Source organism: Dermacentor silvarum, chromosome 5, assembly GCF_013339745.2.
Source record: "Dermacentor silvarum isolate Dsil-2018 chromosome 5, BIME_Dsil_1.4, whole genome shotgun sequence".
Lineage (NCBI taxonomy): Eukaryota > Metazoa > Arthropoda > Arachnida > Ixodida > Ixodidae > Dermacentor > Dermacentor silvarum.
In genome coordinates, this window is record NC_051158.1 from 100,682,691 (window position 1) to 100,706,010 (window position 23,320).

At 51.3% G+C, this 23,320-nt stretch overlaps 1 protein-coding gene across 1 annotated transcript in view; it reads right to left on the reverse strand.

The window, feature by feature from the left end:
- LOC119454278 (fatty acid synthase) overlaps nucleotides 1-23,320 on the reverse strand; it is a 73,601-nt gene that overhangs the window by 17,310 nt on the left and 32,971 nt on the right. Inside the window, exons 6-7 of the mRNA XM_037716250.2 lie at nucleotides 14,925-15,280; nucleotides 13,990-14,340 (exon numbers count right to left, since the gene is read on the reverse strand). Coding sequence (XP_037572178.2) covers nucleotides 13,990-14,340; nucleotides 14,925-15,280 — 707 coding nt within the window. The remainder of the gene's footprint in view (nucleotides 1-13,989; nucleotides 14,341-14,924; nucleotides 15,281-23,320) is intronic.

The following is a 23,320-nucleotide window of genomic DNA, read 5'->3' on the forward strand; positions in this document are numbered from 1 at the left end:
TGGGCGTGCGTGTGAAGCGGACGTCTGAAGCGTCTCTGTAGCTAGCATGAAGCGGCCTTCTCTCTCAATATCGGTCGCCTCAGGCACGGTCACTTCTTTGTACTCAGAACATGTCCGGCAATCGTCGGTGAAGGAGGCAAGCGGTATCTCTGACCTTGTGACTTTTGAGGACGTAAGTGCACTGCATAATGTGATGTAATACGGAGGTTATTACACCTTCGTACTGACCACAGATACGATTTCGGAATTCAGATACATGTCTAAATTTTGAATTGGGATCTTGTTGTTTGGAAGCAAAGAAGGTTGGCTCGCCGAAAAGGGGGAATTCGCCAAGAAGCAAGCGCTTTCAACATTCTAGGTAATGGGAGCTTAACGAAATGTACAATCTTAAATTTTAAGGCTGACTCATTTTGCATGAGTACCTTCTGTTCTCGAGCTCCAATGTAATTCCAGAGCTCTATAACCGTTAGTTTTGGACAATTGGTAAACGAATTGCTAGAAAGGATTTCTGAAGCGGGAAAATTTTGGATAATCCAGGATTCTTCGCCTAAAGCTGCTTTAACGATTTCTATAAAACCTTGCGGTGAATATGACCCAGCTTGTTTGATGTCACTTTACAGGGTGATGATTTTGTAAGTTGAATAATGTAATTTTTAACAATTGCCAATGGCAGATAGCATAATTCTTGTCCCTTACCTGTATTATTCGAACAGGCAGGTATTACTAGCAGGAAAAATCAAAACACATATACTACTAATTAACAAGCATTTGCTAATTATCTTCAAAAGTATTTACCTTACGGCACACATTGGAATTTACTAATTGTAGCCGGTGGGTTTACAAGCCTTATCCATTTGAAGTAAAGTTAAAGAAGGCACCACTTTCGAGATAATACTTCTCAAAATGTGGGACGACATACATGGGCGTTCCAATTACTTTCGTGCGGAATTACATCAAAGAGCGTTACGTTAAAAAAGACGTAATTTCGCCCGAAAGGCGAAGCATCGATTGCGATAGCAAATTAGCAGAGAGCCATACCAGGTAAGGGTAGTAGTTTTATTGGCCGAATCAACTTGTAAACATTCGCTTGGTAACTAAATTAACAAACATGGTGTCACTGTGCACAGCAAACATGAACACATCACAGTCGATGACCGTGGACAATCGCTGTCAAAACGCTCGCGTGAGGAAACGTAGAAGCATCAGCGAGCGAAGTGACCTACGTGCTGTTGTCTAACGCTTGAACGCAAACCGAGCGCCGAGAACACACACCACGCACAAAGCTACGAGCCGCCGACGCACCTAGACTGTGCCCCCAACGCAGATCGCTCTCAAGATACGGCCGCGCGACCGCGCGTAGCCGCCACATAAGCAGTTTCATCTGGAATAGAATGTCGCCCCCCTCCCTCCCCTCCGTCCGATGCCTCTCAACGTTGGGTGCCTAGCGCGCGACGGAAGACGGCGCGTTTCCTGCACGCTTTCCTCAATTTCGCACGGGCGAGATTGAGCCGCTATTGTCGGCTCCCATCGCACGCTTTCACTCGGATATAGAGGGTAGGGGGCGCGGCGATGGTGTTATCGCCCTTGGATTTTATAAGGAAAATGCGCCTGGGTTGCTATGCAGGATGCGCCGAGTTTCTCGTTCGCACGAGTTTTACCCGAGTTTGCTCGATGGCAGTCAGTGAACGGAGATAGCAAGGAACATGCAAGAACAGCAGGCAAAAAGTAATGTCGAGATAAAGCCGCGTATGCAAACATACGCGAAACCTGCGCGGCACACTGCTTCCGCGCTTCAAGCACAGAGGACTGCGAAACAAAACGCGCCAGCACCGCGTATTGTTATCAACGTATTGCTACGGAACAGTATTTGCCTTGACGAAGAGGCGAGCAGTGTGAAGATGACGACGAAGAGTAGAAGCTAGTGCGGGCGGTTGCCTCTTGGCCAAGTGCGGCGGATTTCCTTGTAAATATACTTGTATATAGCTTTTAGTTTGCGTCTTCCTACGTAACATATCTGGTGGAGGTGGACGTTCCCTGTACCTCGTCACGGAGCTTCGCAGTGGACGGTACGCCGAGCCTTCCGTCATGGCTTCCGGCGACGACAGCTCGACTCAGCCGGCTCCGACACCTGCTGCCACTTCGACGACCTACATCGCTCTCCCCGCTTCCCGACATCCTGGCGTTTTCTCGGGCAAAGATGGGGAAGACGTCGAGGACTGGATCAGCCTGTACGAACACGTCAGCCGCAATAACCGGTGGGACCCTACTATCAAGCTGGCCAACGTACTCTTTTACCTCGGTGGCACACCTCGAGTTTGGTTTCGGACACACGAAGATGAGGTCAACCGTTGGGATTCGCTTAAGCAAAAGCTCCGAGACTTGTTCGGCAAGTTCGGCAACTCCTACGGTAACCAACTTGCCGCGCAGAGGGCGTTATCCGGCCGTGTGCAGACGTCAACAGAGCCCTAACTCACGTACATTTAGTACGTCTTGGCTCGGTGCCGCAAAGTTGACGCACACATGACTGAGCCAGACAAGGTTTCCCACATCCTCAAAGGCATTGCCGATGACGCCTTCAACTTGCTCGTTTTCAACAACGTGGCGACGTTGGATGCAGTTATAAAAGAGTGTCGCCGCCTGGAACTTGCTAAAAGCCGACGTATCGACCAGCAGTTTGCCCGTCTGCCCAACACCCCAGCGACATCTTCCTGTGCCGACGCTGCTCGTCCCAACAACACTGGGGATGTTACCAGGATCGTCCGGCGTGAGATTGAGGCCGCCTATCCGGCTTCCTTCGACTCCAGCTCCTCCAACGCACCTGCAGTAACGGTTTACCTGATCCAGGCAGTTGTCCGCTAGCAGTTCGCGAATGTGGATCTTCACACCGTCTGCTCGGCCCATCACCCTGGTACCCACCCGGCTTCTTCGATTCCGCCCCGTTCCACATCTCATTACCCACCACGTTTCCGCAACCCATCTGAATGGCGCACTGCTGGCGACAAGCCCATTTGTTTTCACTGCCGTTGGATCGGGCACATTTCTCGCCACTGTCGCAGTCGCTGGAGTTCCCCGACCCGGTCTACTTATACTGCCTACTCTCGCCCAGGTGGGCCTTCTCGACCCTATGCCGCACGCTCCGATAATACCGCCACTGATTCCCCTGCGCCGACCGGCCCCTATTCTCGTTCGCCTTCGCCCCAACGACGACAATCTCGCTCTCCTCAGCTACGTCGCTCCTATTCGCCGACTCCCTTCGGACGCCGCTCCCAGAGGGAAAACTAGACGATGCAGCGCCTCGAGGTGACGCTGCATTGCTCCCTACGCCGCCAAATCCACTACTGACGTTGCCCACTCAACTGAACCTTCTTGACGTGCAAGTCGACGGTGTTTCATTGTCTGCTCTTATAGACACTGGGGCGCAGTTATCCGTAATGAGCGCTAACCTTCGTAACCGGCTGAAGAAAATACTCACACCCGCCACGACGCCTGTTGTCCGTGTTGCCGATGGCGGAAAAGCCCCGTAATTGGTATGTGTGCCGCCCGCGTCTCCTTCGCCGATCGCTCCACTATCGTGCTATTCACAGTCATCGCCCACTGTCCCCACGACATCATCCTTGGCTTGGACTTCCTCTCCGCGCATTCTGCGCTCATCGACTGTTCCGCCAGTACTCTCCGCCTTGACCTGCCTATTCTGGATCCCTCTGAACCACACCCTAGTCGCCTCAATCCCGTCGACTTCGTTCGCTTGCCACCTTCGGCACTGACTTACGTTGACTTAGTGCCATCCCCACCAGTGCCCGACGGTCACTACATCGCGTCTCCCATGCAAGACGTCCTCCTTACACACGGGATCACAGTGCCTCATACTGTTTTATCTGTTACGGCGAATCGCGTCTGCCTGCCAGTGGTAAATTTTGGCTTGACGACACAAATGCTGCCACGCGGGATGTCTCTGGCCCAGCTTTGCTCATTCGAGGATCACTCAGTAGCATCTATTGCAGTAGACGACAATTCAGCCGATCCTCCTCTAACATCGCAGATGGCAACTTGTCCCATCGCCGACTTTCAGAAAATGATTGCGCCCGACATGCCGTCCGAGCACGCTCGTGAGCTCTACCGCGTTCTGTTTTCCTACCACGATATTTTTTACTTTAACGATCGTCCCTTGGCCCAAACTACAGCTGTTAAACATCGCATTAATACCGGCGATGCCCCTCCTATTCATCGCCGCCCGTATCGAGTGTCACCGGCTGAGTGTCAAGTTATTCACGGAGAAGTTCGCAAAATGCTTGCCAAGAACATTATTGAACCGTCGTATAGTCCATGGGCGTCACCTGTTGTACTGGTAAAAAAGAAGGATGGCTCATGGCGCTTTTGCGTGGATTATCGGCACCTGAACAGGGTTACCAAAAAGGACGTGTATCCCCTACCTCGGATTGACGACGCCCTTGAGTGCCCCCACGGGGCTCGCTATTTCTCCTCTCTTGACCTTCGCTCCGGCTACTGGCCGATTGTCGTGGACGATCTAGACCGCGACAAGACTGCTTTTGTAACACCCGACGGTCTTCATCAATTCAAAGTGATGCCGTTTGGTCTATGTAACGCTCCTGCCACTTTTGAACACATTATGGACTCTCTTCTTCATGGTTTCAAATGGTCCACGTGCCTGTGCTACTTTGACGACGTTATAGTATTCTCGCCAACATTCACTACGCACCTCGAGCGCCTCTCAGCAGTCCTGGACGTTTTTCGTCGAGCCAGTCTGCAACTCAACGCATCGAAGTGCCAATTCGGCCATCGCCAGATTACTGTCCTTGGACATCTCGTTGACGTGCACGGAGTGCAACCGGACCCTGGCAAGATCCATGCTGTTACGCACTTCCCTGTTCCGAAGTGTGTCAAAGATGTGTGCAGCTTCGTCGGCCTTTGTTCGTACTTCCGCCGTTTCGTGAAGAATTTCGCGGTCATAGCACGACCACTAACCGAGCTTTTGAAAAAAGACACCCCTTTCCAGTGGGGCGATAACGAGGCCTCTGCGTTCTCGCATCTAATCGACCTCCTCACAACGCCTCTCTTTCTGGCCTATTTCGATCCTTCTGCGCCTACCGAAGTCCGTACTGATGCCAGCGGCCACGTAATTGGCGCAGTACTGGCACAACGCCAGCGCGGCAACGACCGTGTTATCGCTTACGCCAGCAGGCTCCTTTCACCCTCCGAGCGCAACTATTCCGTCACTGAGCGTGAGTGTCTGGCCCTAGTTTGTGCGGTTGCGAAGTTCCGCCCATACTTATATGGCTGGCCCTTTTCCGTTGTCACAGACCATCAGGCGCTTTGCTGGTTATGCTCACTGAAAGATCCTACAGGAAGACTTGGTCGCTGGGCCTTACGCCTCTAAGAATATTCGTATACTGTTACTTACAAGTCTGGCCGACTACATAAGGACGCTGACTGCCTGTCTCGCTACCCGGTAGACGAGCCTGACGACGCCGACAGTAGTACCGCCAACGGTATTTTCTCTGTGTCTGCCTTCCCTAACATCGTTGATGCGCAGTACCGCGATTTATCGCTGTGAGCACTCATCGAGCGTCTGCGCTCTACACCTACCGACGCCTCCGTTCGCTGATATGTCATCCAAGGCGGCATTCTGTACCGAAGGAACTTCCTCCCTGATGGATCTGATCTTCTTCTTGTCGTGCCAAAACAACTACGACGGACAGTGCTCTTTGAGATGCATGACGACCCACTGCAGGACATCTTGGAGTAACCCGCACGTACGACCGCGTCCCGCGCCGCTTCTATTGGCCTGGTCTCGCTCGCTCCGTCCGACGCTATGTTTCTGCCTGTGATCCTTGCCAGCGTCGGAAAACAGCTCAGGTGCTACCTGCCGGTCATCTCCAGCCGATCACCGTCCCTGTGGAACCGTTCTTTCGAGTTGGATTAGACCTCCTCGGCCCTTTTTCCACGTCATCGCCAGGGAACAAATGGGTAGCCGTCGCAACTGATTACGCCACCCGATACGTTATCACGCGGGCTCTCCCTACTAGTTGGGCCACAGACGTCGCGGACTTTCTCTTGCGTGACATTATATTGCTTCATGGCGCCGCGCGACAGATGCTTACTGACCGAGGTCGTAACTTCCTGTCGAAAGTTATCGCCGACATTGTGCGTTCCTGCTCCACTCAACACAAGCAGACTACCTCATACCATCCTCAAACCAATGGCCTGACGGAGCGGTTAAACCGTACCCTTACGATATGCTGTCCAAGTACGTTTCCAAGGACCACCACGACTGGGACATTGCTCTTCCTTACGTCATATTTGCATATAATTCTTCCCGGCATGACACCGCGGGATTTTCTCCATTTCATCTACTGTATGGTCGCGAACAGATCTTACCCCTTGATACGGCACTTCCTCGTGCTGCGAACTCAACAAGCGAGTATGCGCGCGACGCCATCGCCCTCGCCGACCATGCACGCTAGCTTGCCCATACTCGACTGACGGCCTCGCAAACCACTCAGCAGCGTCAGTACAACGCCCGCCACCGTGACCTACAGTTTTCGCCTGGTGCACTCGTGCTCCTGTGTTCGCCCTCTCGTTACCTCGGACTTTCAGAGAAGCTCCTTTCGCTATACACAGGGCCCTACCGCGTGCTGCGCCAGGTGACGCCTGTGACGTACGAAATTGAACCTGTCAGCTCGACCTCGCCGTCTACTCTGGCATCTAGTGATGTCGTGTACGTTAGTAGGCTCAAGGCCTACTACACTGCTTCCGAGTCCGGCCTTTAATCACTCCTGGACGGCGCTTTTGCCGCCGGGGGTAGTGCTACGGAACTGTATTTGCCTTGACGAAGAGGCGAGCAGTGTGAAGACGACGACGAAGATTAGAGGCTAGTGCGGGTTGTTGCCTCTTGGCCAAGTGCGGCGCATTTCCTTGTAAATATGCTTGTATATAGCTTTTCGTCTGCGTCTTCCTACGTAACAGTATTATCGAAATTTAGTATTACCGTCACTATACCACTATCTGCACACTTGCTGTGAGCCGCTTGCCACGCCTTTCTCGGGCGCGTCAAGGGCGTGCCTCCTCTTTCGGTCATTATCTTTCTATCCTCCGTCGAATGCGAACAGAGCACATGCGGTGCATTCTTGCACCTACACTTTCCCTCAGTCGAATACATTGAAATACAACAAATAACATAACAAACATTTTATTCCTTAAAGTATCGGTTTTTCGTTTTGAATTCTATAAATTTGTGATCACAAACGGACATGTAGTGAATTATTAAATTTTGCCCTTTTTTTGCCGCGAGTGGCGACAGTGAGGCAATAGCTTACAAGCGTATACATTCTAGAGGTCCGCACGCACGAGGGGGAGTTCATATGGTGAGCAGTCGCCAGGGGCGCTGCAGTGCTATTCTCGATAAAGTCGATGCAATAAGGACGCATAAAGTCAGTCATGACAATGATCTGTTCATTCCCTGTATATTAGGGGAATGGGAACGCAGCGCTGCGGCATGGCTGTTGATCACAGGTGCTTCCACTGAGGCGGCTATTAAGGCCGCCGCTTTACCAACTGAACCGACACTCTAGCCATAGAGACGGGAGCAACGGCTGTCGCTGCAAAATTGCTGTGTGGTATTCTAGGGTCCGTAGTGTCGCAGCACAGTGAAAATGCACCAGTTATCTGCGTGCGCGAAGTCTCCGCGATGCGTTGCGAAGAAGAGCATACTGCCCAGCGACACAATTCATGGCTTGACACCGCTTGCCCAAGGTGCCTTCATTCGCATGTACGCAGAATTTGAGTGTGTTGTTCACTCAAATGTGCTTACTGACTGCCTCTGTCTGCTGCTGAGCTAACAGCGATCGCAGATGGATATCGTAATGACTGCGCAGCAATCGCATTTTGGCGGGTGAGGGCTCTTGTCTACAGTTAGGAAATTAGACTTCCGACGCAGGAAGGTGTTGCTATTGTTTACTGTGCCGTGCTTCTGATGAAGAAACTCCATCGCACTTGGTGTGTTTGCGCTGGCCGCTGACCGTGTTTGCGACACTGCGGCAGCGATACATCACCGATGACAGAGAAGCCATCTCAAATGAGAGCTGCGATACTTTGTCGTTGGAAAACACTACGCACTGCTGAGGATCGTCGTCCACCACGGCGCATCGACGCCTTGCAAGCAGCTACAGTGACGTGCCGATAATTATTTGCTGTGCTCTACGTCACCACAATGCAGGCAATGAACCATGTTGTGGTGCCATCGCAGCCCAAGAAGATGTATGCATAAACCAGCGAAAGTCGACGCTTTTTTTTTTTAAGTGGTGCTTTAGATCATCACCGATGACAGTGTGTTGTGCATGTTTTATTTCGCCGGTCAAGATGGTTAATGCCCCTCAGTTCCGCACCACGTCGCTGTTGCCGAAAAATAAGTTGGGCGTGGCCCAACCGCGGTGGGCGCGCTCGAGAGTTACATGCCTCGGGCGGGGCGTGACCTATCGTTTTCATTCACAGACGAAGTCGTGCCAAACTCGTACATCGCGAAACCCCCCTCGAGTTGAACTCGTGAACATGGCGGCGGCAGCAGCAGCCTGTGTCATCGCATCCAGCGGCAGTAAGCGTCAATATGGCCGTCTGGACCCGTTCACTTAAATGACCGACGTAGAGTTTCAGCGTCATTTTTGCTTTCCAAAACGTCAGTGCACTGGCTGTGTGACGAGTTAGGCGAAGGCCCTCGTCTGCGGAGACCGCGTGGTGGGCAAATTATGCTTTCTGAGCACAGAATGGTGTGACTAGGCTGCGGAGGAGAAGTTCGTGCGATTGCTTCGGCTCTCTCCCGTTCCATGCGCTGCTCGTGTACCGCGCCCCAGCCCCAGGTCAGGTCCGGCGTCGTCATCGGAGTACTGGGGCACCTGCGAGCACCTGGGCTTCAACCCGGACCTCGGAGGAAGATTATTTAGGAGTAGAAACTCCCGTCAGCGCGGGCGCTCGCGTGCGACCAGATAACGTTACATTAGTATGCGCCGACGGGGGCGCATGCAGTGGCGGCGCCTTGCGGCGCGACATGCAAGCAGCAGCGAAAAAAAAAAAAAATAAGAGCAGAAGCTCGGTGGTGCTGCTCGCGCGCGTTCTCTTCGGCGGCGCCTGTGTCTCCCGATCAAAGCAGACGACACGGGCGTTCGCTTCAGCGCGCACGCCTTAACGTTGTTTTTGTGGGCTTTTAAGTGAAACAGCAACTGTTCTTGTCGGTGTCTCTTCGAGAGCCGTAATACAGCGCTGATACATGCAGAGTACCCTTGTTCGGAATTTGCTAGCCTAAGATGGGGACGCAGGTGGGACGCGAGAGTGCCCTCAGTAGAACTTGTGGAGGCGCGCGGCCGAACGGGAGCAACGTGCGTGGCCGCGAACGGGAGTAACACACGTAAGCGGATGCCCTGGCAACCAATACGGCAATAATTTCTTTCTCGGCCGCCAGGTTCCGCCAGCTTAATAGTGACTCCGTGGACTTGTGACATTTTGTGGTCGGCGTAACTGGCGAAGTTTCCACTCCTAAAGGTTTCTTGCGCCGTCACTCGGACCACCCAAACTGCGCAGACGAAGTGGTAACATTATATTGGAATACTCAGAATGGACGCCGTGCTGCCTTCCGGTGCAACAGGTGCCGAAATAAGTTTTCGCAGTTACACGGTACCGCTGCACTGCACGGGCAGAGAGGCGAAGGAAGTTACTTCGCCAGCACGGACCACCTCGGCCGTCCGAACGACCACCTCTCCAGGCGGCAAATGATTTGGCTCACGTACTGCGTGAGCAAAAGCCTAGACATATGGCTGTTGAAGGCGATGCGGCGACTTGTTTCCTCTATCGGAGAACGCCATCGCCGACTGGAGGAACTACCCCCGTAAGGTCGCGAGGGACAAGCTGCTGGCGCGACACGTCCACTCGGTGGCCACGGGTAGATAGCGCAAATTGACGAGTGCCTTCTTCTCGGAGAGCAAAAGTACAATCGAGGCCGCCTAAATTACGGCGGTGTTGAAGATGGTGGCCCATGGGTCTTCGGCATGTTCTGCGCGACCAGAAGGGGCTGCGACTTTCAAGGTCGACAGACGAAAGGCGGCGACGCTAGGCGCCATTATTGCAGCCAATGTTCAACCGGGGTCCATTATTCATATATAGTGACGAATTGGCCGCATACAAATATATGCCAAATTTAGTGGACGCTAACGGGCTATGCGTCAATATGCATTAGGAATATTCAACCACAGCGTGAAGATTGTGGACCCTATCACGGGCCTTCATACGCAAAAAACTGAAAGTTATTGTCAAAAAGTGAAGCGCCACCTCATCAGCGATGGGTACAGGGTAACTGCACCGATGCTGGAGTCCCACTTGGGATGGATGTGGTACCACTCAATGGCCACGTGCACTGCAAAGACCCTTTCTTGCGTTTGTTAGAAGCCACGGATCGCTCTGGCTACCCAGTATAAAGACTCTTTCCTGCGGTTGTTAGAAGCCATCGCTCGACGCTTACAATTAATTATGAAGGTGCATCGCAAATTAAAAGCAAATAAAGCGTAGTTTTCTGACCCTTGTACGAGTGCTTTCCGTCATTCCCGAGTGCTTACACGGCAAGCGCGCGGCAAACAACTTATGTGCCTATAGCCGACACTCACTTCGTCTCGCAGCCTTACTTTAGCGCGAGCAACGAGCGATCCGCTAAAAACCCAGTGTGAAAACCAGGCGCACACCAATCTGTGCTCGGAATGGGAGCGCAAGCAGGTAGCGAGCCGCACCAATCCAATCCAGAGGAAAGAGAAGGAGCAATGAGCGATCTGTTGAAAGGCCAGTGAGAAAACCAAGCCCACACCAATCGGTGCTCGGAAATGCTGGCGCAAGCACGTAGTGAGCCGCGCTACAGTGTACTAGAAGTCTGGGGTAGTGGGTTCAGGAGAGGGCGCGCGCCATACGATGGCGTGAAGCGGCGAGTGTTGACAGGTCCCGGATGTATGCGGTGGCGCTGCGGTAGCGTGGGCTGTAAGCTCGGCATTCCCGGCACGGCGGCAGCGTGTTGCTTTTGCTTTGTTTGCGCTGCTGTGCGGTGCTGCTGTGCTCTCTGACCTCGCTTGCCGAAAGAAGCAACCCACGTTTTCTTCGCTGTAAAAGGGGTACGACAGATGCAATGCCTGGCCGCAGGCGTGAACGTCATTGCTTCGCTCCCGGGTGCAAGACAGGATACCAATGGACGAAAGGCTGACATTGATAACTGACATTGACAAACTCATCGAGTCAGGTAACCTGTCATTGGCAGAACGCAAGCTACATCGTATTTCTTTTGAACAGAGTGGCTACATCATAGAAAAGAGTGATGACCGGCTTATCCACTACATGGCAGGTTATGTAGCGCGCAACTTTATTGCTCGCAATGACTGTGTAGAATGCAAAAACTTGTTTCTGCAAGGACCAAATGGGATATCCGAAGACGATATGTTCACTGCTATTTGTGACAAAGGAGGGTTGCTTTACCCGTCACGTGTACTTTTCTTAACAGTAAGAAAGTTGGAGAATGTGTTCACTACTTTCTTCAGCCAGGAAAAGCTGTGTAGCAACAGCATAGTAGATGTCATGCTGTTGGGCAACTCTGAGATTTCATATGGTGTAGGGTGCAGCGAGCATTCCGAAGTGCTTACTGCCAGCATAGTGAAATTTTATGTCCTGACAAGGCTTCACTTCTATGTAAAATGATCTAATGAGTCACAGGAAGCGCGTAGGAAAAAGAACTTTCATGCAAAGATGAGTAAGTGCTCATAGTTGTTTCTCTAGCCTATGTTCAGTGCATGAATACCAGGAAGTGCTGTATAAACAGAATATAATGATGTACATTTGAGAATTGGCAACACCTGTATAGCTTCAAATAAAGAATTGTTGTGTTCTCGAAAGTTTTCTTTTTTTGCATTCAGCCGTGTTTAGAAAGCATGCAGACGCCCATTTTTTTCCACGCCAGCGCTTTGGCTTCTTCTGAGGGCAGAGAAATATGTTAAAGGCGTTAACAGCTCAATGCATCAAGGGAGCTCAATATAAATCTATGACGGCACGAGAACCTGGAGGCAACTACAAGGTCGCATCGCCAGGCTTTTGCGAACCTTGAAGAATCGTTAGTTACAGGGAATAATAAAGATGGTTTATTCAGAAAAAGAAACATAACGATGTAGCTTAACCTAATGCTTCTCTTCGGTGGTTTCTAACAAATCCTGACCGCACCTTTCAACAAAATTACAGAACATCGTTGAAGCTTTAAAATTGTCACGTTTGCTATAACTGCAGTTATCACGCACGAAACGATATAAAAAAACTGAAATAGGATCGTCTCGGTTTATTCGTGGAACGCCCGAGTAATAAATTACATGTACCGACGCCGCGAGTCCGTGCTGGGCTGCATTCGAAAATCGGCTGTTCGAGGTTGGCCGCTTGGCAGTCTCAGCGTTTCCTGCGTTAGGTGGTGGTCGTTCAAAAGCCAGTAAGCACGGCAATTCCTGTGGGCGGCGGCAATTACTTACGTGACATCCACTGAGATACAGAGCGAGGATTCCAGGAGGCGATGCAACGCGTACCGCGAGTTTCATACAGCCCATGCTCTGCTGGCGCCACCTCGCGCCATCAGTGTGAGAAGCCTTGCGCGCGGGCGCTCCCTGAACCCACTATCCCATACTTCCAGTACACTGTAGCCGCGCCAATCGAATCCAGCGAAAAAAAGAGGAGCGCGAGCGTCCCCTCGTGGTATAACGCGAAACGTATAAAACTATAAGCTAGTCTAATACACATTCAGTGTACATCTTGTAAACATTATAATGCTTACAACCCACGTTAATGTGACTCATATTATTGTAATAAATGCATTTATTTTATAACTTGCTTGTGCCTGTAATGCACTCGGTGGAACTACAAACAAGTGAAAGACGGCACGACCATGCACCGACCGTATGATCACGTGAGGCCCAGTTTGTCGACCGCCCATATGACAACGCCCAAAGGATGATAGCCACATATAGTGAATCTAGATAAACCAATCAAACTGGAGGCGTGCCGACGGACAAACTTTGTCTTGTTACCATTAGTTCTTTCATCTTGGGGCGTCGCCAGAGCTCGTGAACATCCCGAGTTTCGCCAAACTCGGCGCATCCTGCATAGCACCCCTGGAGGGACCATATGATTACTATGGCAACATAAGTAAATGGAACAACAAAGTACATTTACAGCGAGTTTGATGGCGCATATCTCCAAACTGGTGTCAGTCCGCAAAATCATTCTAAGCGGATACGCCTGGCACATTCACCGGCTACAATTCGCAAATGGCAATATCTGCCGTAAAGAAGTTATTTGAGCAGGTAATTAATGAATTTTTTTATTCTTAAACAAGTATTTCGATTTGTTCTGGAAGTAATGTCCGCCTCTGAACAATCCAACTCAAGGACTAGAATTATGTTATCTGCTACAGGTAATTTTTTAAAATCCTCTGATACTTTAAAATGTAAACCGTATACTGTCATTTTGTCGACATTTGGTAGAACGCTGAATATTTTTCGTTCCATTACTCTTTTCCATAGTTCAGACCGATAGATTAGCTTTTCACAGAATGCATTCAAACATTTATTTTTTTAAGGACATCAGCAAGTTACCCCTGAGCGCGCGAACCTACTTTATTCGAATACAATTTTCCTTCTGATGGAGCGGTTTCTCTGTGACTACTTCATTTTAGTGCATTTGCGTATTACATCGGAACTGCGAAATGAGGTTAATGGCGGCGTTGATGATAATGTAGTAGCAATTTTATCGTTAAGAAAAAATACATAATGTAATGGTGGCGCTTATGATAATGTAGTCGCAATGTTATCGTGAAGGAAAATTACATAATGTAAGGGTGGTGCTGATGATAATGTAGTAGAAATGTTATCGTTAAGGCAAATTACATAATAATGCTGACGAGCAGCGCAGCTATCTCACCATGGCCAAGTTGAAAATCCCGCCCACAGGTCCCATGGCAGCCGCAGCCTCGATAATCTTGCGAGCACCTTCCTCCTTCGAGACTTCGTCGTTACTGACGAGCACTGTGGCTCCCAGGACACTCCACCGCTGAAGACAAAGCTTCTGGTACCCCGTACGCACACCGCTTCGTGACACCAGGACAAGGTTGCGGCAGCCACGTGAGACCATCCATTCGGCGAGTTCCAGACCGAAGCCGCCAAGGCCACCGACAATCACGTAAGACTTGTGTCGATAGAAGCAGGGACGCGCCACTGCTTCTAGTGTCAACGGGGGCGCGCGAGTCGTGCGAGCGTTCTCTTCCGGCCGCATCTGTAAGCATTCAGCATCAGTATCGTGATTCAAGAGTTGTAACTAAGAGCACATTTTGGAGAATAATTGGATGCGACATTGCAGTTAGTCCACGAACAGCAAAAAATGCGGCTTTGTTGAACATTGTAATTTTGTGACATCCTCACATGTGTTCGTAATTACGACCGTGGGGCCCAAAGTCGCGTCTTTAAAACCCAGTTGGAACCTCCAAATTGCCGCACTTACGGATCTCCGTGATTCCATTCACTGTTACATTAGAAAATTAACGTTTACGCCTAAAGTGTGACCAATTAAGATATGCGATCATTGGTTAGTCGACGCCACGTGACTTTTTTCGAAACTGCAGAGGACGACTTAGGATTGAGTTTAAAACTGTGCATCTCCCGCTGTGACAAGGTCAGTTCAGGTTCTTTGTAGCACGGCCTGAAACATGTAACTTGTATTCATGTGGGAATCACAGGAACGCAAGTTACATTCAAGTTCGTTCTTACTGTTTCTTTTCCTGTCGGTGGCAAGTTATCCTACTTCCCATAGCAGACCTGTCGCTAACATTCCAAACACGCTACCCTTCGAGCATAACGCACCTGGATCACGACCTTGCCTATGTGTTTCCCCGAGGCAATAAAGCGGAACGCCTGCTCGGTCTGCTCTCGGGTGAACATGGTGACATCCAGCGGCTGCACAACTCCAGATTTTATTCCCTCCCGGAGAAGCTCTGCGACACGGTGCTTGTGAGCCACAGCAGCCGAGTTAGGGAGCAGGAAGCTGTCCAACATGACCCCGTGGAAGTTGACATCTTGGAGGAACACGGACATGCCCAGGTTGTTGTTCTCGAACAGGTCGAACTTTCCGATTTCCACGAAGCGGCCATGCGTGGCCAAGCAGCGCACGCTGGCCTGCAGCTTCTCTTCGGACAACGAGTTCAACACCAGATCCACACCTGAGGTGAAGACGAGAAGTATAGCAAGGCGTCGATAAGAACTTTGTTACGTCAGTGTTGACGCAGGCAATGGACGTCGTGCCCGTGAAGTTCGCTTCACTGGCACGACCACGACATTTCGTTGCCTCCAATATAGCCATCCGCTGCTCTTGTAACGCGCGTGATATGATACGAATGACATGTAATGTATGAGTAGCATGATGTGACAGAAATAATATGCATGCATGACATATCATGAAATAAATTACGTGACACGACTGACATGAAATCATAAATAGCATGCAACACATGAAATGCAGTGACATCACGTGACACGCGTGACGTGAAAAGAATGACATTACATGCATGGCATGAAATACAGGCATGGCATGCTGAAATGACGTATCATTCATGTCATGACATACACCATATGACAATGCATGCATGCATGACATGAATTACACGGCGTGTAATGACAAGAGCGACCTGGCATGCAAGGCAGAAATGACATGCACACGTCACAACACATGCATTACATACATGACATGAATGACAAGCATGCATCATATAACGTGAGTGACATGTAATAACATGCAAACCTTGGAGCACATATCTAGTGGCCCAAGCTAGGAATGCATAACATGATGGTAGGTACATCATCATCATTATTATTATTATTATTATTATTATTATATTTGAAAACATATATACACTTATTAGGAAAGGGAAAGCGAGGAGCAGCGGGCTGGAAACTGCCACTGGAAGGCGCACAACGCCTGCCTACTCTTCAAAAACGCAGGGACAGAAACGTAGAAATGGAAGATATGAAGAAGGTGAGAAAATAAACAGCAGACAGACAAACACCCACAGTATAGGTCACGCTTAACATAGTGGGTCAGTGCAGGTCACACTAGTGAACTATGTTAAAAGAGAAGAAAAAGAAATTCTGACGGCTTGTCATCTGAAAAAAAAAAGAAATTACCTACAAACCGGACGACATAAATAGCTTAATAAAAATGCATGTCATGTCATTCATGCGTCATGTAATGTCCTGCATGTCATGAATCTGTGTCATTCTTGTCATATATTGCCACGTAGCTGTGACGCTGAAGTAAACAGTCGTAAAACTGTGTATGATAAACCTGTGCCCACAAAAGCAAGCTACACTCAAAGCACAACGATAGCGGCGAACACAGTCGGCGATCGTCGAAAATCTGATCAGCGGCAAAACGCGTCGGCTTTTAAGTGCGAATGCACTTCTTAAGCGATGATGATAAGTGGTTCTTGAGGGAAAGGGAAAGGTTGGCGCTATCTTTTGCAGCCCTTGAGGGAGCACGGCTCAGCGCCAAACGACCCCGAAAACTCCGCCGGCATCCGCGCTCCTCCTCCTCTCCCCTAGCAACGGCGCGAGGAGCGGAGAGGAGCGTCTGTAGCAACGGCGCAGCGACGTCACGCCCCACGTGACTGCGCGCGCTCCGCCCTCCGCTCCGTGGCTGCGCGCGCCCCGCGCCGGCTCTGCACCGCTCTCCGCGCCGTGACGTCACGGCGCGTTGTGCAGCTGGCGCCTCCGCGCCGTGGCTGCGCGCGCCGCGCCGGCTCCTCGCACCGTCTCCGCGCCGTGACGTCACGGCGCCATGCAGCTGGTGTGCCTCTCCCCCCGTTAGGTTTGCACCACGGGTTTGCACTCACCCTCGGCCGCCGCCTCTCCCCTCGCGCTGACAGCTCCCTCCTCGCCCGGTAACAGCCCCTCGTGTGCGTACTCTCCCCACTGCTCACCCCCTCTCCAACCGCCTGGCGTGTTTCGCTCCGCCGTCACGTGTTGTGTGTGTGGCGCCGGCGCGTCAGTCGTGCTCTCTCGCTGCCGTCTCCTTCGCTCGGCTCTGCAGTTTAGTCGCGCGCGCCCCCTCATAGCATCACCCCCTGCTTCGCACTTCCTCATACTCCCCTTCGGGGAAATGCGGGTTTTTTATACCTGAGTAATCGAAGGTTCCAGATTAATCCCTGATGCCCGCGTGTCTTCCAGAAAGTTCTAGACAATTCGCGTCGGTCATAGAATCAGATAACATAAGCGTCGGTGAAAACAGGCAGCGGAAAGAAGCATCGATAACGTTCTAGAAACTTCCGATACTGGCGCGTCCTGCGCCGAGCGATAACGTTTAACATTTGTTAGCCGGTGGAAAGCGGCCACCGGTGAAAGATAAACATGTATACGTGTCAATACCCTCTCCTTAAAAAGCATCGTCCCGATGCTACTAACACGAAAGCGAAAACAAAACCACGGGTACAGAAAGGGACAAAAATAACAAAGCAACAAAGGACCTATATAAGTTCGTCAGCGGGCGTAGAAAGGCTTAAGACGCACCACGTGGATGACTTCAGGTCGTGCGCGGCGCCGCTGTGATGAGGATCAGCCGGAGCATGTTCTCCGTTTTGGACGCGAGTTTCATGACCGTTTGCGTGTTACCGCCTTTAGCCTCAATTAGTAGCCCCAGGATTCTTATAGTGTCGATTCTGGGGATCGGCTGGCCGTCGTTCGTATGCAATTTGATTGGGGTAGCAGCGCACTGACAAGGACAAAGTGGAGAGACACAAGAATACACGACACTCGCTGCTACCCCAATCTTGTGTCTCTCCACTTTGTCCTTGTCAGTGCGCTGCTACATCAATACGGTATGATGATTAATCACCAACTAGCCCAACTTTCCACACTGCTGAATTTGATTGGGGTTTGATCGATCGGCGTCAAATTCCTCATGCCCTGTTTTGAGGGCCTGTACAGCAACAGTTCCGATTTGCTGGGTGACAAGCGGAGTCCCGTTTCCATCAGGTACTCTTCCGTTGTGTCCAGCGCCTCTTGGAGAGCCCGCTCGACATCTGCGTGGGACCCTCCCGTGCACCACACCGTAATGTCGTCTGAGTACAGGGCATGATTGACATTGGTCACTCTCGTCAGCCGGTCCAAAAGCCCTTTCATTGCTAGATTGAATAATAGTGGGGAGAGCACCGCCCCTTGTGGGGTGCCCTTGCACCCAGCGTGTACCAATTGGACTTGGCCTGTCCTCTTTTGATTGTGGCCTTCCTGTCTCTGAGGAAGGAGCTTATGTAAGAATAGAATTTTCGGCCGAGCCACATGACCGAGATCGTTTCCAATAGAAATCTGTGTTTGACCGTGTCGAACGCTTTCGTTAGGTCCAGGGCCAGTATGCCCCTGGTGTCTCTGGTCATGCCGTCGATTATATGCTTCTTGAGTAGTAGCATTACGTCCTGTGTGGAGAGGCCCGGTCTGAAGCCCACCATGTTGTGTGGGAACAGGCCCTCTCTCTCTATGTACCGCGATACTCGGTCATATATGGCATGTTCCACTGTCTTGCCCACGCACGAAGTTAGCGATATCGGCCGCATATTTACCTGGCGCAAGTGGTTTACCGGGTTTCGGTATTAGTATGACCGAGGCCTCTTTCCAGACCTCGGGTACCTGTCCCGTTTCCCACACTCTGTTGATTTCTTCGGTGAGCTTCTAGACCGACTTTCCGTCTAGGTTTCTCAACAGTTTGTTCGAGACCCCGTCCGGGCCCGTCGCCGAGTGTCCGTTGAGGCCTTGTAAGGCATCCCAAATTTCTGATTCCGTGAACGGCGCGTCGAATTCTTCAACCTCTGCGCCAGCATATTGTGGATAGTCGCCGTCGCCCGACGGGCCCAGTGGCAAATACGTCTCCACAAGCTCCTTTAGGAGCTCGCTCTCCGTTTTGCCCTGCTCCTTTTCCTTGTGTAAAATCCTATCGATTGCCAAACTCTGATTACCTTTGGATTGCCTGTCGTCCAACAGTTTCTTTAGTTGCTTCCATTTGCCTCCGGCTGTTATTTGTCAGTCTACCGACGCGCACACCTCGTTCCACTGTTACTTGGAAAGCTCGATCGAGTGTGCTTCGATTTCCCTGTTTAGTGCAGCTATTTTCTTTCACAGTCTGCGATTAAGTCTTTGCGTTTTCCACCTGGCCGTGATGGAATTCTTTGCCTCTAATAGGTGTGCATATCTCGCGTCCATCCTTTCCACGTTCAGTTCGGTTTGGACGACCCTCGTCGCGGTGCTAACGTCCTCTTTGAGTCCTTCGAAAGAGGCTGTCTAGGTCGGCGTATTCGCTTGTGTCTTGCTTCCTTGTTTTGCGGAAGGCGTCCCAGTCGGTGACCTTAAATTCTCTCGGTGGTGCCGCGCTGATGGGGATCGTCACCGCCAGTATGTAGTGGTCGCTGCCGAGGTTCTCATGCAGGTTGCGCCACTCAGCCCCTCGCACGTTTTTGACGAAGGTCAGGTCGGGCTCAGGGGTGGTCGGGGCAAGGGATAAACGTCCTTTTTCGTTATCTTGTTGAGGCGTCGATAATCAACACAAAATCACCAGTTGTTGTCCTTCTTTTTGACCAGCACAACAGGAGCGGCCCAAGGACTAGAGGACGGTTCGATTATGTTCTTGGCCAGCATTTTGTCGACTTGTTTTTGGATTATGACGCGTTCCGCAGCGGAAAGACGATAAGGGCCCCGGTGAACCGGTTGAGCATCGCCAGTGTGGATGGAGTGCGGAACAACTAATGTCTGGCCTAAAGGGCGATTTTCGAGATCAAAGATATCGGAAAGGACAGCAAGACCCGACGAAGATCTGCTTGCGTAAATGGCAGGTCGGCCGATATAATTTTTTCGAAATCGGCACATGGCGACGAGGTGGCTGTGAGAGAGCCGGAAACAGTTCGAGGGCTGTCGGCAGCGAACACAGAAATCGCGCATTCCTGCAACGACGACACGGTGGCAAGCGCGATACCGACAGATAGCACGTGGGTAGAAAGGCCAAAGTTAAAAAGAGGCAGGCAGGTTTTGTATTCGCGTACGGTAACCTCAGTGTGCGGGAGGACGACAGAGTGCATAAGGACCACGTCGAGAATCGGGGAAACAAGGTATTCACCATCGCACACAGTAGGAGAGAGACTTAATGGGACGTACGTGGAGGCTTGCGGCGGCAGGTGGAAGAACTCGACAGAACATAAGCGGCTGGGAGTGTCCGACAGTACATGAGTGTCAAAAGGGAGTTCCAGTTGAAGAACACCAGTGGAGCACGCGATAAGGGCTGAGTGCGTCGAGAGAAAGTCTAGGCCGAGGATCTAGTCGTGGGGACACTGCGCAAGCACCACAAACAAAACAATGGTCTGATGGCCAGCAATGCACACTCGGGCAGTGCACATTCCCAGAACGGCAGACGAGCTGCCATCAGCCACCCGTGCTGTGCTCTGAATTGCGGGCGTAATCACTTTGCTGAGCTCAGTACGGAGAGCAGCGCTCATTATTGAAATCTGCGCTCCGGTGTCTATGAGGGCCGTAAGGGTAACGTCGTCCGCCTGAATGTCCAGAAGGTTTCGGTGCGTAGGTACAGTCAACAAATGATTTGTATATCGGGTCACTGATGCAGCGTCACCTCCGGGAGCTGCAGGGCTTTGTTTTCCGGAGCGTAGGTGCCAGGCCGTGCAGGGGACGATGACCGGTCTGATCGACGGCCTTGTGGGGACGGTGAGCGGCTAAAACTGGAGTGTGGAACGGCGGCATCGGAATCATCGGAAGCATGTGGTTCAGAGCGAGGGGAAAACCGTCCACTGTTGCCTCCAGGACGACGCCAATATCCAGTGCTCCAGTTTCACCGCGACGACCAGGTACTGCAGCAGTGACAGGCAATGTGTCCAACGCAAGAGCACTTGAAACATATGGGTCGGTCGTCTGCCGTCCTCCAGTCAGCCGGGTTTCTATAGCGCGAAGGGTAGACCTGGTTCTGGGTGCCATTTGCAGGGGTACGTTCGGGTGCACGGATGGAACAGACGGCCGATGGTAATCCCATGTTCGCGAACTCCTGGCGGATGACTGCTTGTATGAGTGACACGGTGGGCAGGTTGGCCGACTGAACGTCTGGAAGAACGGTCGTAGGAGCTAGTGCTTCGAGTTCGCGGCGGACAATGCGCGTTATATCTTCCGACGCTGTAGTCTGTGTAGGCATCGGTGGGTCTTCGCATGATGATGTGGCGGCGGTGTTAGGTAGTCGAAGAAACTGGCGGGTGATGAAGCGACTCTTCGCTTGTTCAAAGCGTTGGCATTCCTTAACTATGGCGTCTACCGTCGCACAGTCCTTAAATACAAGTAGATTAAACGCATTGTCGGCTATTCTTTTCAAAATGTGAGAAATCTTGTCAGCTTCGGTCATTTTTGCATCAGCTTTTCGACAAAGGCCCAGTACGTCCTGTATGTACGAAATGTACGATTCAGTGGTCGTCTGGACAGGAGATCCCAACTCCTTTTTAGCGGCCTGCTGACTGCCAAATGATCTGCCGAACAACTCACGCAGCTTCGCCTTGCAAGCGTCCCAACTTGTGGGATTTTCGTGCGTCCGGTACCACACGCGTGCCGTTCCTTTCAGATAAAATATTGTCACGTTTAATGAAGAGGCGACTTCTAAAAGAGGCCGTTAAGGTAAGTCCGAGTCGCCAAAGGGGCAGCGCAGCACCGACAAAAGACCAAGGCGCTAGCTCGTGCACAAGACTGTCCTCGTCTTCTTCTGGGAGCAAGTGGCACAAGCGCGTGGCATTACCCCTCCTCCCAGAAGAGCATCGACTCGATGCTAAACAAAGCATGGACGGGCAGCAAGACTTGTCCCAGGAGAAACGTAATGGTCCGGAAACCAGGACTATTGTGGTGTGCAATATGGTTTTAACCGCACTACGTGCACAATCTCGGGCCGCGGTTGTCGGCGTCGTGCTGGCTGGGTGCCGTCAGGAAGGACTTCATAATTGAGGTCACTTACTCGCCGAAGCACTTTGTAAGGGCCGAAGTACCGACTGATAAGTTTTTCCGAAAGGCCTTTACGGCGAACGGGGGTCCAAACTAGCACTTGGTCACCCGGTTGGTACTCAACTTGTCGGTGGCGAAGGTTGTAGTGTCGCGCGTCAATACACTGTTGTTTCCTGATGTTCACGCGAGCCAGTTGGCGTGCTTCCTCGGCACGTTGCACGAAACGCTCAGTGTCTTCATCAAGATTGTCAGAAGTGTCACATGGTAACATGGCTTCTAACATCGTCTGCACTTCACGACCGTAAACAAGAGCAAAAGGCGTGAAGCGTGTGGTCTCTTGCGTAGCGGTGTTGTACGCAAACGTGACGTATGGTAGGACTTCGTCCCACGTCTTATGCTGCACGTCTATGTACATCGACAGCATGTCGGTCATTGTTTTGTTAAGCCTTTCAGTCAAGCCATTTGCTTGAGGGTGATAGGCAGTCGTCTTTCGGTGCGTGGTGTAACTCAGCTGAAAAACTTCTTCAAGCAGCCTTGCCGTAAACGCCGCTCCTCGATCCTGTGATGACACAGGATGGGGCGCCATGACGTAGTACGATGTTCTGTACGAAAAACTGTGCAACCTCAGAAGCTGTGCCTTTAGGAAGAGCCTTTGTTTCAGCATAGCGGGTTAAATAGTCCGTGGCGATAATTATCCACTTGTTTCCGGAAGTAGACAACGGAAACGGGCCCAGGAGGTCCATGCCGACTTGATCGAAGGGCCCTCGAGGCGGTTCGATAGGATTCAGCAATCCCGCAGGCTTCACATTCGGCGACTTTCGGCGTTGGCATTCACGGCAGGCTTGGACGTATCGTTTAACACATGTGGCGAGTTTCGGCCAGTAGTAAGATTTTCGTACCCTGGCAAGGGTTCGAGTGAAACCCAAGTGGCCAGAAGCAGGCTCGTCGTGGCATGCGAAAAGGATTTCATCACGAAGCTCTGTGGGTACGACCAAAAGATAGGCGTTGTTGCTGGCAGCAGAATTCTTCTTGTATAGGATGCCCTGCCGTAAACAAAACGACGACAAACCTCGAGCAATTTGCGGCGGCAGAGTGACGTTGCGGCCTTCTAGATGTTCAATTATGGGGCGCAATTCACAGTCTGCTCGCTGCCGTGTCGATACGTCTGTCCCGCTTATGGCGCCAAGAAAACGCTGTCGTCTTCGATGTGTTGATCGGCAGATTCAACAGGTGCGCGCGACAAT